The sequence below is a fragment of the Myxine glutinosa genome, chromosome 12 (genome assembly GCF_964187855.1).
Source record: "Myxine glutinosa chromosome 12, kmMyxGlut1.1, whole genome shotgun sequence".
In the NCBI taxonomy this organism is placed as follows: Eukaryota; Metazoa; Chordata; class Myxini; order Myxiniformes; family Myxinidae; genus Myxine; species Myxine glutinosa.
In genome coordinates, this window is record NC_136272.1 from 11,409,238 (window position 1) to 11,424,881 (window position 15,644).

Genomic DNA, 15,644 nt, shown 5'->3' on the forward strand with positions numbered 1-15,644 from the left:
ACAGAGAGTAGAGTCGTCAGCAAAGAGATAGAGAGGATTTTCGAGAGAGTCAGAGAGATCATTGCTGAAGACCAGAAAAAGCACAGGCCCCAGAACACTACCTTGGGGAACTCAAGCCTGAACAGGAAGAGGAGATGAGAGAAACCCATTCAGGGCCACACGTTGACTACGACCAGAGAGGACGTCCGCCAGCCATGCGTGGAGATTTCCATGGATACCAAAGGAGGAGAGTTTGGTGAGCAGAGCAGGGTGCCAGACCGTATCGAAGGCACGTGAAATGTCAAGGGAGACAGCTCTAATTTCCTGTTTGGCGTTGAGGACCTCCACCCATTGTTGAGAAAGCAGAAGCAGCATGTCCAGAGTAGAGTGACCAGGTCTGAAACCAAATTGATGATCAGAGATCAAGCCATTGGAGAAGAGGAAAGATTTCATATCTGAAGCAATGATGGATTCCATGACTTTGCTGATAATTGGGAGAAGGCTGATTGGTCTGTAGTTGCTAGGATCTGTTTTTGCACCTTCTTTGTGCAAAGCGGTGATGTTGGCTGATTTCCAAGCAGATGGCAGATGACCTTGAGCAAAAGAGAGGGTGAAGAGAACAGAAAGAGGGAGTGAAAGAGCGGAAGAACATGATTTTAGGACCCGTGGGCTGATGCCGTCAGGACCAGTTGCAGAATCAGAGTCGAGGGTTGACAGAAACTTTTCCACCTTGTCAGGAGGAAAGGACACAGAGTCCAGGAGCAGCTGGGTACGACTGGGTACGGTGGGTACAGAGAGGGATGGGTTTGGGACACAAGATTTAGAGGCAAACACAGAGTTGAGGCATTCAGCTTTTTCACGTGCGGAGTCAGCCGTTAAGCCGTTTGAGGTGAGGGAGGGGATGGAGGGGGAACAAACACCAGAAACAGATTTTACCAGACGCCACCAGGATTTGGAAGAGGGAGACAGATAAGAGAGTTCGGTCTTGAGAACGGAGAGATATTGTTTCCTGGCTCTCCTGAGGGTGGACACACACTTGTTTCGGGCTTTGTGAAAGGAAAAGAGATTTCCTTCCGTTGGATTTGCTTTCCAGGAGACGAAAGCAAGTTGTTTCAGGGCAACAACCTCACCACAAGAATCCGTGTACCATGGACGGGAGGAAGGGTATGACAACTGAAGACGAGATGGGATAAATCTGTGCATGAGAGAGAGCAATTTACTTTGAAAGAATTCCCAGGATGAGTTGATGTCAGAGGCGGTAGAGACGGGAGACCAGTCCAGATGATTGATGGCTGCTTGAAGACCGTGCCAGTTGGCCTGAGTGAAATGCCAGACTCGTCGACGCTGAGGAGGCTCTCTGAAAATGGTCAGAGAGATGTCCACTTTGACAAGCACATGATCAGATGAGCCGATTGGAGCAGAAGAAGAGCAGCAGACATTTTCAGGGAAGTTAGTCATAACCAAGTCCAGAAGAGAAGATGCTCCGTTGACTGAGATCCGGGTCGGGAAATTGACAGATTGTGTCAGTCCCAGTGAGTCGCAGAAGTCCTTTGCTGAAGAGGCATGGCTGGTGAGAGAGGTGCCCACACCCAGCCAACTGGCATGGTGACAATTGAAATCACCACATATGAGGAAGAGAGAGTTGGGATGGGTAGATAGAAGTTGGTCCATATTTTCAGACAGCGAGATGTTGATGGAGTCATCACTGTTTGGTGGACGGTACAACACACATATGAACAAAAGGTGGGAGCGAAGGGGAAGCCGTAGCCAAAGGTATTCCTGGGGGTGAGGTGGAGAGAGGGCAGTGGAGGGCGAGTGAGGAAGAGAGTTTTTTATGAAGATAGCAACCCCACCTCCAGGACGAGGCTCAGGTCTATCATACCGGAGGAGGGAGTAACCTGGGAGAGATACCAAGGCATCAGAGACATCATGAAGGAGGAAAGTTTCTGTTAAGCAGATCACGTCTGGTTTGTCAGAAGCAACCTGTATGGAGAGATCAGTCAAGTTTGAGAGAAGGCCCCAGATGTTTGAGGTCCATACCGTTAATGAAGAGGAAGGGGGAGCATGGGTACAGAACAGGGGGGGGGGGGGGGGAGGGGTAGGGTAAGATGTGGAAGAGGAGGAAGAGGAAGGGAGAGCTGTTGAAGGTGTGTCAGAGATTTCAGAATAGGTTGGAGAAAGGGAAGAATGGGGCGGATAAAAGGTTTGATGGAGATTGGGTGAGGCACAGTGAGGTGTTATTTGAGGAGGGGGAAGAGCGAGGCAGAAGGTTGGGGGAGATGATGGTGAAAGTTGGAAGGGGGAAGAAGCAGGGAGGATGCTTTGAGGAGGAGGGGTGAGAGGGGAGTCTAGGAGGGGAGGAGCGAGGGAGAGTCTCGGGGGGGGGGAGGGGTGTGGGGGGAGTTTAGGAGGGAGGGGAGGGAAGGGGCAAGGGGGGAGATTTGAAAGGGATGGGTGATGGGGAGGATTTGGAGGGGAGGGGTGATGGGGAAGTTTTGGAGGGGAGGGGGGATGGGGAAGTTTTGGAGGGAAGGGGGGATGGGGAAGATTTGGAGGGGAGGGGTGAGATTGGATTTTGAAAAGTGTACGCTTCATGGGAAACGAACATTTTTTGCAAAATGAGTTTGAGTGAGTTTGTATGCAGCAATGGTACGTTGTCCATCCGTAAACACTTGAAACTTATTCTCCAAAACCGCTGAAGGGATTGTGACCAAATTTGGCACAAATGATATTTTTTGTTGTGACTAAAGTTTGTTCACGGCATTAAAAAAAAATCAGGGTCTAAGGGGGTTTACGGGGTCAAAGTGGGTCTGGGTTTTTTTTTGTTTTTTTTTGTATACAAGATCGAGGCTCGTGAAAGAGCGAACATTAATCACACAGAAAGACAAACAGACACATAAAACAAATAACATCGGGAGCGGTAGACAAGATGGGGAGAGAGGGGGAAGGACACAAACACACATTTGAGAGCAGGGACCGAGAGACATGGAGACATCGAGAGATCTGTGGGAGGGAGAGGGCTTTGGGGGGGAGGCATGTGAAGGGGGGGAGGCATGTGAAGGGGGGGAGGCATGTGGAGGGGGGGGGGTGGGAGAGGTATAAACATATGGACACTGCCAGGATTTCCAGGAAATAAGTTGGAATTTCAAACAAGGTGGATCTGGGGTGAATTAGTGGGGGTAGAAAAGATCAAGGTTATGGATGGGGGAAGATAAGAGATGGTGGTAAACAGCTGTTTTAAAGACCTGGAGGGAGGAGAGGGATTGAAGGGAGTGTGGGAGTTTGTTCCACAGGCGGGAGAAAAGAGGAATGAAAGAGTGAAGGTGAGCAGAGAGCCGAGATTTCGGCAGTTTAACCATCAGAGGGTTGCTGGCAGATCTTGTGCGACCTGTAGGAATATTTGGGGGACAGAGCACAGAGAGAGCTGGGGGAGCAAGGCCGGAGAGGAGTCGGTAGAAGACAGAAAGACCACCTACCTGCCTGCGGTGAGTGAGTGAAAGGCCCTCAGAGATAGCTTCATCGCGGGAGATTCCAATGATTTTGAAAGCTTTGGATTCAACAGCGTGAAGCCGAGCCAGGTGTGAGGCAGGAGCACCAGCCCATAGGGGAGAACAGTATTCCATTGAGCTGCGGATGAAAGCCTTGTAAGTGGTGAGGAGCTCAGGTGTGCCGAGGAAGGACTTCGCACGACGGAGGATGCCCAGTCGGCGACTGGCTTTGGAGGCCAGCTTGGAAATGTGGTTTTCCCAAGAAAGATCATGGCAGATAGTGAGACCCAAAAGCTTGAGTGACAGAACTTCTTGGAGAGGATTGTTGAGAAAGTAGATGGGAGGGTTGTCCAGTCGATCTTTTCGGAGAGACATAGTAAGAGAGTGAGATTTGGCAGGATTGAAAGACATGTTCCACTTGTTTGACCAGTCTGTGATTTTGTCCAGGTCTTCAGAGAGTGAGGAGGCTGCAGACTGCCGATCTGAGGGAAGAGGAATGGAGCGGCAGAAAGTGGAGTCATCAGCAAAGAGATAGAGAGGATTTTCCAGAGAGTCAGAGAGATCATTGATAAAGACCAGAAAAAGCACAGGGCCCAGCACACTTCCTTGGGGAACTCCAGCCTGAACAGGAAGGGGAGATGAGAGAAATCCATTCAGGGCCACACGTTGACTACGACCAGAGAGGAAGTCCGCAAGCCATGCATGGAGATTTCCATGGATACCATAGGAGGAGAGTTTGGTGAGCAGAGCTGGGTGCCAGACCGTATCAAAGGCCCTTGATATGTCAAGGGAGACAGCTCTGATTTCCTGTTTGGCATTGAGGACCTCCATCCATTGTTGAGACAGCAGAAGCAGCATGTCCAGAGTAGAGTGACCTGGTCTGAAACCAAATTGATGATCAGAGATCAAGCCATTGGAGAAGAGGAAAGATTTCATATCCGAAGCAATGATGGATTCCATGACTTTGCTGATAATTGGGAGCAGGCTGATTGGTCTGTAGTTGCAAGGATCTGTTTTTGCACCTTTTTTGTGTAAAGCGGTAATGTTAGCTGATTTCCAGGATGCTGGCAGATGACCTTGAGCAAAAGATAGGGTGAAAAGAACAGAGAGAGGGTGAGATAGAGCGGCAGAGCAGGATTTTAAGACCCGTGGGCTGATGCCGTCTGGTCCAGTTGCAGAATCAGAGTCGAGGTTTGACAAAAACTCCTCCACCTTGTCAGGAGAGAAGGACACAGAGTCCAGGAGCAGTTGGGTTCGACTGGGAAAGGTGGGAACAGAGAGAGATGGGTTTGGGACTAAGGATTTCGAGGCGAACACAGAGTTGAGGCATTCGGCTTTGTCACGTGCGATGTCAACTGTGTGGCCATTTGAGGTGAGGGAGGGGATGGAGGGGGAACAAACACCAGAAACGGATTTGACCAGACGCCACCAGGATTTGGAGGAAGGAGACAGGTTTGAGAGTTCATTCTTGAGTGAGGAGAGATAGTGCTTCCTGGCACTCCTGAGGGTAGACACACACTTGTTCCGAGCTTGGTGGAAGGAACTGAGATTTCCTTCAGTTGGATTAGCCTTCCAAGAGGCAAAGGCAAGTTGTTTCAGGGCAACTGCCTCACCACAAGATTCAGTGTACCATGGACGGGAGGAAGGGTAAGACAATTGAAGGCGAGATGGGATAAATCTGTGCATGAGAGAGATCAGTTTGCTTTGGAAGAATTCCCAGGAAGAATTGATGTCAGAGGCAGTGGAGATGGGAGACCAATCCAGACGATTGATGGCTGCTTGAAGACCGTCCCAGTCGGCCTGAGTGAAATGCCAGACTCGTCGACGCTGAGGAGGCTCTCTGAGAATGGCCAGAGAGATGTCCACTTTGACAAGCACATGATCAGAAGAACCGATTGGAGCAGAAGAAGAGCAGCAGACATTAGCAGGGAAGTTTGTCATAACCAAGTCTAGAAGAGAAGATACTCCATTGGCTGAGATCCGGGTCGGGAAATTGACAGATTGTGTCAATCCCAGTGAGTCACAGAAGTCCTTTGCTGAGGTGCCATGACTAGTGAGAGAGGAACCCACACCCAACCAGGTGGCATGATGACAGTTGAAGTCACCACATATGAGGAAGAGAGAGTTGGGATGAGTGGATAGAAGTTGGTCCATGTTGTCAGACATTGAAATGTAGATGGAGTCATCACTGTTTGGGGGACGGTACAGAACACATATGAACAAAAGGTGGGAGCGGAGAGGAAGCCGTAACCAGAGGTACTCCTGCGGGTGAGGAGGAAAGAGAGCAGTGCAAGGAGAGTGAGGAAGAGAGTTTTTGACAAAGATAGCCACCCCACCACCAGGCCGAGGCTCAGGTCTATCATACCGGAGGAGGGAGTAACCAGGAAGAGATATTAAGGAATCAGAGACATCCTGAAGGAGGAAAGTCTCTGTTAAGCAGATCAAGTCTGGATTGTCAGAAGCAACCTGTATGGAGAGATCAGTCAGGTTTGAGCGAAGGCCCCGGATGTTTGAGGTCCATACCGTTAATGAAGAGAGAGGGGGAGCATCGGGTACAGGACAGGGGAGGGGAGGAGTAGGGTAAGATGAAGGATGAGAGGGGGAGGTAGGGAGAGCAGTTGATAGTGTTTCAGATGTTGCAGAAGAGTTCCAAGAAAGGGAAGGATGAGGAGGATGAAAGGTTTGCTGGTGAAGGGATGCGGCACAGTGAGGGGTTGTTTGAGGGGGGGCAGAGGAAAGTAGAAGGTTTGGGGGGGTGGAGGTATGAGATAGAAGGGAGACGAAGTGGGGAGGAGGCAGCTTGGAGGAGGAGGGGGGAGGAGAGAGAATTGGAGAGGAATGGTATGGGGGGAGAATTGAATGGGAGGGATTGGGGGGGAGTTTTGAAGGGCAGGAGTGAGGGGGGAGTTTAGGAGGGGAGGGGCAAGGGGGGAGTTTTGGAGGGAAGGGGAAAGGGGGGAGATCAGGAGTGGAGGGGCAAGGGGGGGGGATTAGGAGGGGAGGGGCAAAGGGGAAGTTTAGGAGGGGAAGGGCAAGGGGGGAGTGGAGGGGCAAGGGGGGAGTTTAAGAGTGGAGGGGCAAGGGGGAAGTTTCGGAGTGTAGGTGCAAGGGGGGGGATTTGGATGGGAGGGGCAAGAGGGGAGTTTAGAAAGTGGATGATTAATGAAAGACGAACATTGATAACAAATTGGGTTTGTTGTGATTTTCAAGTTAGCAATCCGGTTCAGGATGATGGAGGAGGGATGGAATGAATGTGAATTTAGACCATGTAGTGAGGGAGACGTATAAGATATTGAATTTCTTTTTTTTGAAGTGGAATGAGTTGGAGAGGAAATTGAGAAAAGCCTTTTAAATAGGAAGAAAAACAGCGTGTTGTAATATACCACTGAATAAAAAACAGAAGGGGAAAGGTTAAACATATTTAAAAATATTTAAACAGAACTATGAACAATCTTATATGCACAAAAATACCAACGGGGGGAGAGCCGAGAGGGACCACCACGAGTCACATGAACAGGGCAAACGGTGGATGGCAAGGAGATAATGGGGGTGGGGCGAACAGCACACCTGGACAGAAAATACAGGATGAGAGAACAGTACACGTGGAGAAAATAAAATAAATGTTTTTGGTTTTTTTTTTGGTTTTTTTTTGGGGGGGGGGGGGGGTGGGGATTTAGAACGTTAGACAGTATTATGTTCGGGGTAGAAGGGAAAAAACCAAGAGCCAAGCAAAACACACTTAAGTTAACAAAACACCGACGGGGGTACAACTACAGTACAAGGCCACACACGAGGAGCAGAACACGATTAATTAAATACGAGTTACAGGAAATTCAAACCAAAACTAACTATAATCAAACAATATCACATGGACGATAAAATAACGAATTGAAATTTGACAATCTATCTGGGGAAATGGGGGAGAAACACGTGGTCGAAGAACGAACGAACGAATAAGAAAGAATAAACAAATGAGCACAGAGAAGGTAATGTCTTTTTTTTTTTGTTTTTTTGAGTTGAGATTTACATAAGGAAGTAGGCTTTGGGGTGGAAAGACTGCGAAAACAGAGAACGAAAGTTATTGGATCACAAACGACAGGCGCTGAGAGAAAAACAAAGCCTCAAGGTTGTACAGTGTACACTGTACAGGGCCTCGAGACGACACGAATTAACGCGATTTTCAATACAGGTATGAAAGATTTTCACCGAAAATCTTTGACGGGACAATATACGTACATACACCATAAAAGAAATACAGTTATAACGAAAATACAAATTGGAACAATGACTTAACTTCGATTTCGATGGAGAGCGTGGAGACCTGCGAAAAAACGAACCGTCGCCAGCTAACGCCAGCCAACTGCCAACTGTGGGTTTAACCCACAAAATAGGAATTTGCTTTCTTTTCTGAAACTACACACACCATTTTGATGAAACTTGACCACAACCTTCACCACCAAAGTTTGTTCACGGCATGAATTTTTTTTGTGTCCGTTACATCCTCAAACATGGGGCCTGAGGCTTCTGCCTCAGTTGCCTCAATGATAAATCCACCACTGCTCAGGCTTGGCTCGTCAGTTCATCAAAAACTGGCCAATCTCACAAAAAGGTTGGAATAATTGTGGCCTGTAAAATATTGGTAGTCGTAGTTCTTCTTCGTTTGTATGCAGCACAAGGCTGTGGGGAACATCAATGGCCGAGGGCACGGCTGTGCCACCGATGCAATGCCCTCTGCTGGTTTGGGCATGAATTTGTAATTTGTTCATGGTGCCGGTGATAGCTCGCCTCCTCTTCACGAAGGACACCATGGGATCTTTAACGTCCACCTGCTAGCATTAGTTGTTGAATGTTAAATGCCCCCCAATGTTTTGCAAAGAGTAGTCAAGTTATCACCGGCACCGTGACCACATTCTGCCCACCCTATATCATACATGTCAGAGCTTGCATGGTCAGCTGATTCGTGAAAGACTTGGGGCAAAATCGTTCCCTTTCTGACCCCACAAGAAGGTGAGAATAGGAATAGTGGTTGTGGTGGTGGTGGTGGTGGTGGCTGCTGTCAGTATAACCTGTTATTATCAGACATCATTGTGATTTATGGATAATCATGTCATGTATTTTTTTTGTCATTCTGCTTTACTTGATTAAGCTTTTTCTATTTAATGAAATAAATAATTGTTGCAATTATTGTGAGATAAACTTCTTTCTCACTTTTTGGTGTGTAATCCGATCTCTTTTCCACCCCCGTCCATCTTTTCCACCTCTGCCCGTTCCTCTCGATCATGTTCCAGACCTGGAATGGCAGTTGGCAGAGGCAGGAGTTGTAAAGACCGATTTGGAAGAAAACCCACGGAAGGAGATTCCTGATGCACTGCTGGGGTCCTTGCGCAGCACTGGCAATCGGTGGAAGGATGATAGTGACGAGGACTAGACGAGCAACACCTGTGTTCACACCACCTAGTGGTCACGAAAGCATTTGTCATATCAGGAAATTGCCCTTCTTTTTTTTTTGGCGCTTCAGATGAAACAAAAACTTTAAAACTAACAGTATTTGCTCAACCCATCGTGTGAAAAGTAAAAATGAACGAGTCATTCTGTGGAGGGGCGATGTACCACACACAATCAGGTGTTTTACCTGGGAGACAGCTTCCTACCAAGCAATACAACCTCCTGTATTTTGCCTTAACCGGATTGGGGTTTCATACGCGATCCATTTTGTATTGCGTCGCTAGATTTAGTTCTGGAGGTTAAACATTTGTTTAATTAATGCTCACAGGATTCCTCGGTTCATGTTACTTTATATGCGAGGGACATTCAGAAAATTTCTGACCTGACATGGAAAACAGCATCTTTATTTATTTGATGAAGTCTCGGCTCATTGAAGAGCAAGGTGGTAAAGGTTGGAAGGCAACGCGTTGACAGTGAGACGACATGTGCATGCAATATCGGGATGAACAAGGAGGCCTTTCACTTTACTTGTGGGAGATGCCAATGATGTTGAGACCTATAACATCCAGGAAACAGGTGCGAAGTGGGGATACCTGCCCAAAAGGGAAAAGCCCAACTTCAAGCTATGGACAAAGACTTCCCTTTGTACGTTGAGAGATATATATATATATATACACAATTAATTATATATATATATATATATATATACATCAGTTATACAATTTCATACCACTTGTGGTGAACCGCCATTAAGGTATCCCATCCAGCTCTCGCTGTACCTTAATGGGAGCGATAAGCACTGCCTGCCACACGGCACATTATCTCTGGTATCCACTCATTATATGGAATCATTAAGCTGGAGAACTGAAATTATATTTAGAGATACATATATATATGAGGGAAAGAGGAGGAGGAAGCAGCATTCCTCCAGTGGCTGGGATGGAATTTAAATTGATGGTCAGAGATGAAGCCATTTTGAAAAAGGAAAGACAATGTTGACTCGGATGTTGAATTCTACTGACTTTGATCAGATACTACATCAAACATGGAATTAAGCGAACTAACTTGTGCAACAAATTGTATATTGGAGTGATGTTGACAGTTGTCAGAAAACCCAAAGTATTTTATTGATCGACGTCCAACCGGCAGGCGGGTCTAGTGCAAACTTGAATATTTAAAAGATAAAACACGAGTGATACATGACGTGCAACTGATGACTGCTTCTTCTTCTCCTCACTCTTGTTAAACACATTTATACACATGTACACCAGACTAAGAGCATTCTCTTCAATGGAGACCCTCCCTCTTCATCTTCAATGAATAGATTGTTGCAGAAGCTGAAGCAACTTGACATTCCCCATTCACATGAGAAAGCTTAATGTCTGGAATATTTTTTTTCCGCACAGCTTAGACTAACTCCAAAATTATAACCTGTCACCTTTTGACTCCACTAGATTCTCCTCTGGTGAAAAGGACTAATGTCCAGGAGGGAGTCTGACCTTACTAGATTCCCTCTGCCATCCGGCCTAGGTGAATAACCAGATTATGTGGAATATTTTGTAATAACAACCAGATAATTTTTTACTTTGTCATGAATATAGTCAGAAAAGTTGCATGGGTGAAGGAGGAACAGGAGAAGTTGCATTGTCAGATGTCAGTCGGCCATTGTCAAATCAGAGAGAGGGAGAGCGTGCCATTAGCGGAGATCCAGGTTGGCAAGCTCAGATTGGGTCAGACCCATCGGATTGCAGACCGTGGGGGTAGAAATCCAGGTGCTGTGCATGTATGTACAGTACATGCATTCACGTTCACACGTCGCACAAAAGTGACAACAATGTTTCCAGTCGATGCCTTCCTGAACTTCCTCGAGGGGGATATGTGTGTGCGTGAAGTCAAGCTTCAGTCTGATGAGCAGCCAACATTCTGGGCACCCATAACATTTTTCGTGCCCATTGTTTCGGTGCAGATGGATTGTATTGACCCATTATCGGTGCGCAATGTTTCAGGTGTATGACCGACATCAATCTTGTTGACTGCGTCGACTCTTTGTGGTATGGTGTCTCCTTGGGGAATTCTGACCTTGTTCATCACCGGTAAAGCCTGGTGTTCGCTTACCGGTTAAGGTTAAATATTTTTGGAGTCTTGAGTTTGAATCCCTGTCTTGCCGTTGATTAACACCAGGTGGGTTGGCTCAGCCTTTTATCCTTCCGAGGTCGCCAAAATGAGTACCAGCTTACTGGGAAGAGTGAAACATTCGAGTGACCTGTCCAGGATTGTGCCCACGAGCCTAGGAAACTGCTTCGGCAGAGCCCGATGCGTCTGAAGATGTAAAAGGAGTGTCTTCGTCGCCGGTGCTGGTTCTTCCAAGCGTAAATTCAGCTTCCCATTTTTATTATTTCTTGCTGCTGTTGCATATGAAGGGGACATCCCACCCTAGATTTGCCAAAATGCCTTTATGGATTTTTTTCGAGGCCTAATCTTTCTTACTGAGTTACCTCATGACATCCTCCATTTTCCAAAACTCTGTCTCACACTATTACTTGTATTCAGGTCCTGCAAACATGGACAAAAGTCTGTTACACATACATGCATCAATTCACAAGTACAGTACGACGATGTGTAAAAATGGTTGGGTCCTAACGTATCATTGAATAGGTCAGGTGTAAATCTTTCTGAATGTCCTTTTGTATTTAATTGGTTTTTTGGAGATCAAGTTGAGTCGGTTGTAATGCCATAGATTGGATGCAGAAAAAATGTTTTTTAAATCATGTATGACAAAGTATCCCGATGATTGCTGAATAAATCTTTGGAAACTTTTGACTTCTCAAAACATTGAATTTTCTCTGGAATGTTGGCTTCTTCGAATGCAATGTTTACATTTTTGACCCAACATTACAGTTGCGAACCGGTCTCGACTCCCTTTAGCCAATTTGGGATATCTGTTCCTCATTCCACCAGAGCAAGCTCCGAAGATGGCTGAGGCAGTTACTTTCACTCCCCGTGCTCACCATGGATGCGTGGTTCTAGCCACTAAATTGTGACATCATGCACCAACCTTTAGGCACGTGATTATCCTTCTGAGGTGAATTTTCCACACTGGGGTGACGATCGAGATTCAAAATTGTTGCAATAGATATAATAGTGGGGGGGCCAATGTTTTCCCGTTGAATTCAAATGTTAATTTGTGGACACTGGTTGGGTTGTCTTTAGGGATGATAGAAGTTGTAGAAAAAATATGTCTCCATTTTTTTCAAGTTCTTTATAGCGGCCATTTTGGATTATCAAAATGGCGTTTGTTGAAAACCGAAATTGTCATTATCTTGGCTTCTAAATGACCTGGAGTGTTAATTTTGGTGTCCAAATGTACATATTTGCGGATACTTAATCCAATAAACACACATTTATACACCTACATATGATCAAAAGGGTTCTTATGGCAGCCATCTTGGATTTTCACGCACTTATGCCAACACATATATATATTTTTTTCCATCATTTTCACTTCTAAATCACATAAAGGCTGGACTTTAGTGTTCAAATGTACAGTTATAATGTCTTTGTGCAATATTTTTAGTTGGCAGTGTTCATTGTTACATTGAAGGATCTCCATCCTCCTCATCATCAGTGTTATCGATTCCCATGGGGCGCTCCTGACCCGTGTTACCACACACCTCTTCATCTGCCCCACACATACACATCTCAGAACAGTTGAGATGCTGAGACCTGCATGAGCAGTGAGACATGCATTGGGTCTTCTTGCAGTTACATTTGATTAGATGTGTGATGGCAGCTGGGGCTGGAGGGTCCTTGGTTGTGATGGGCACCAGCTGATCTCCTTCTGCTCTCCATCCATGTTCTGTTGGTTGTGGAAGCTGGGGGTCCGGTACATCAGCCTGATGCCACACCATGGCCTGGAAATGTGCACGAGCAATGGCTTCATGTAAAGCTCCCCGTGTTGGTGGCAGCTTCTGTGCCTCTAGCTGTTTCTTGGTAAACAGTCTCCACCTCAGCTTGCCCACATCCACAACTGTAGTACGAGGCTCATACAGCTGGCATACAAATGCCTCAATGTCACTTTCTGTGTCAGCTCTCAGCTCCTCAGAGGCCCCAAGGTCATGAAACGCAGATACCACCTCAACAGAGCACCTATTGAGGGCTTGCCAACATGTGAGCTTTCCCTTGCCGGCAAACCGACCAGTCTGGTCTGCTCCCGTGAATGCATGGAATCCTGGTAGGGCTGCAGCCTTCCTGACACCAAGTTCATGTACTATTGGTTCCAGTGAGATTTGCCTCTTCTTATTCCCCACACCCGTGATGAAGTATGTGTCTTTGCATAGTTCATGGTACCGGTGGAGTGCTAGGATGAATACATCAGTATCAGGTGACTGAATGTACAGCTGTGTTGCACCTCTTCGGACGGCATCTAGACTGTGAAGAAAGATCCTCGTATCAGCCTCCTCCTGGGAGCTACGGAGATGCTGTACATCCATGCAGTTGGAGAAGACATCCTGCCTTGAAGTGACGATGAAGACCTTGGTAGTCCCCTCAAAGTGACACAGAGCTTTCTTTGCCAGATAGACAGTTAGCTCATCTTTGGTGTTGGTGTGCGACAGGAACTGTTTTGCTGTCAGTTTCCCAATCGGGGTGCTGTCTTGAACGTGGTAAGCAGTGGGCGGCTTGCCACCTTGGCGCCTCTCCCGTGTGGCCTCTTTCAGTGAATTTGGCAGATCATATCGGTCAAACACGAGGTGGACTTCATCATACCCGTTGGTCTTGCAGTCCAGTGTTGCATTGAAATGGCCAGCCCACTGGGCACATGTTTTGACCCATTGTGGCTTACCCATTGCTTGCACTAATGCCATGCCGTCTATGACAGTCAGCTTCTTGGGAGGGGGTGGAGTATGTTCAGGATTGTCGTCGTCTGGCTGCTGACCAGTGCCAGTTGACTTCTTGGGTAGATCTTCTAGGATGCCCATGAGCTTGCTTTTGTCTGTGCATGGTAGTAGTGTCCCAGCCATTGCAAAGAGGGTTCGTGGAAGCGCGGTGAATTCATATTGACCTATGGCATCCTTCAAGTTGATCTCTGGTCGTGAGCGGGCCACGATCAGCATGCGCGCAAACAGTGACCTGTCGTCTTTCAGCTCTACAACCTTGTCTGCCAGTTTGTGCTTCACAGCTTTCCTGGCACTCTTCCACATCTTCAGTTTGACCTTTCCCATTCTGGCCCAAAGGTTGATTTCATTTGTGTTGATGCGCTCTGCAACAAACGTGTTATACGCTTTCTGACCAATCTCATCTTGGTTGCAGACATCCTTCTGTACTTCAGCTGGCATCACCACCTTGGTGATGATAGTCGTCAGGTCTTCACCCTCATGCGTCATGGGATTCATGGACTCTCTGATCACATTCTTCAGTCGACGAATGCTGTCTTCCTGCCGAGCCCAGACTGTGGTTGATAGGTCGTGGTGCTCCTTGCGTGTAGCTGATTGTGAGCCAGCCATCTGACGGGCTTCTTCAGCAAGCCTACTCAGCTCTGGTGCTGTCAGAAAGAACCTTTCGCGGGCACTGGCATTCTGGGTAATGCCCACAATACCCCCTGTCACCTTCATGATCCTGTTGATGTGCTCCAGTGCATGGTCCACACCTACAGCACAGAAGGGGATTTCATTCTTATGGACACTGAAGTTCCCATCCATGAACTCTTGGTAGATCCCTGGATCTGTCATCTTCAGGGCCTTCATCTCTGCAAGGTACCGGGGAGTCAGCCTGGCATATTTCTGTTTGTCATGTGCAAAGAAGTATATGCACATCTCATCCAGTGAAGACAGGTGAAGCTCAAATTGTCCATCACGGGTGGCACGGATGAATGTGTATATCAGCATTATCATCCGCATGTAGCGTCGCACAAACTTGAACAGTGGACTCTTGGCTTCTTTCCTCTCATCAAACTTTGCCATGGCCTCCAGGACTTCGTTTGACTCGAGGACAGCTAGCATGTTGTTCTGCGCGCTTGTCATCTCCTCTCGGTTGTGTAGATGACAGCTCTGGGCAACCTGTTGTGCTGACTGGGTACATGGGCCCCTCAGATGGGGATGCTCTTGGAAGAATTCGTCCACATAGAGGTCGAAGAGGGCTTGGACAGTGGTGATGTGGGCCTCCAAAGCCCTCTTCATGTGCTTGGCTTCCAGTATTTGTCTGGTCGTTGTTGGGCCATAGATATCAGCCTCAGACCAAGCCTCGTCAAGACCACTGTCCTCTATGGCATTCCCAGCAGCCCTCAGTGCAGCCATCACAGTGTGCATCTCCCCTAGTCGCAGTACCCACTTGCCTTTGCAGTCATCTCTGGTCATCTCCAGCTGTTTGGCTCGCTCATACAGGGCCATGTCTAAGGTGATCACTGTCTTCCTATCGGGACCCATGACCATGCAGTTGATTTGCTGTGTCTGTTTCAAGACTGTTATCAGTGTTTGCCATTCATGGGCTGGTGCTGCTACCAATGGCAGGGCGTTGACCTCTGTCAGAGGCTTCGAAGAGGAGAGCAGTGAGTTGTAGGCTGTCCAAGTTGGGATATCGTGATGCTTGATCCTACTGCCAGGTGGTTGTTTTGGATCGTGGACGAGTGACCCAACAGGGTCAGCATGCTGGGGTTCTGCAGCTTGCAGCTGGTCATCTGGTGGGATGATGTCGTCTTGTATGTCCTCAGCTTCAGCTGTTCGCATGATTGTGCGTGAA

The 15,644-nt window shown here is 47.4% G+C and overlaps 2 protein-coding genes across 2 annotated transcripts in view; both read left to right on the plus strand.

Annotated features, from left to right (window-relative positions):
* PDCL3 (phosducin like 3) overlaps positions 1-9,032 on the plus strand; it is a 61,591-nt gene extending 52,559 nt beyond the window's left edge. Inside the window, exon 6 of the mRNA XM_068133290.2 lies at positions 8,756-9,032. Coding sequence (XP_067989391.1) covers positions 8,756-8,895 — 140 coding nt within the window. The 3' untranslated portion in view covers positions 8,896-9,032. The remainder of the gene's footprint in view (positions 1-8,755) is intronic.
* AASDH (aminoadipate-semialdehyde dehydrogenase) overlaps positions 1-15,644 on the plus strand; it is a 107,051-nt gene that overhangs the window by 25,954 nt on the left and 65,453 nt on the right. The window lies entirely within an intron of this gene.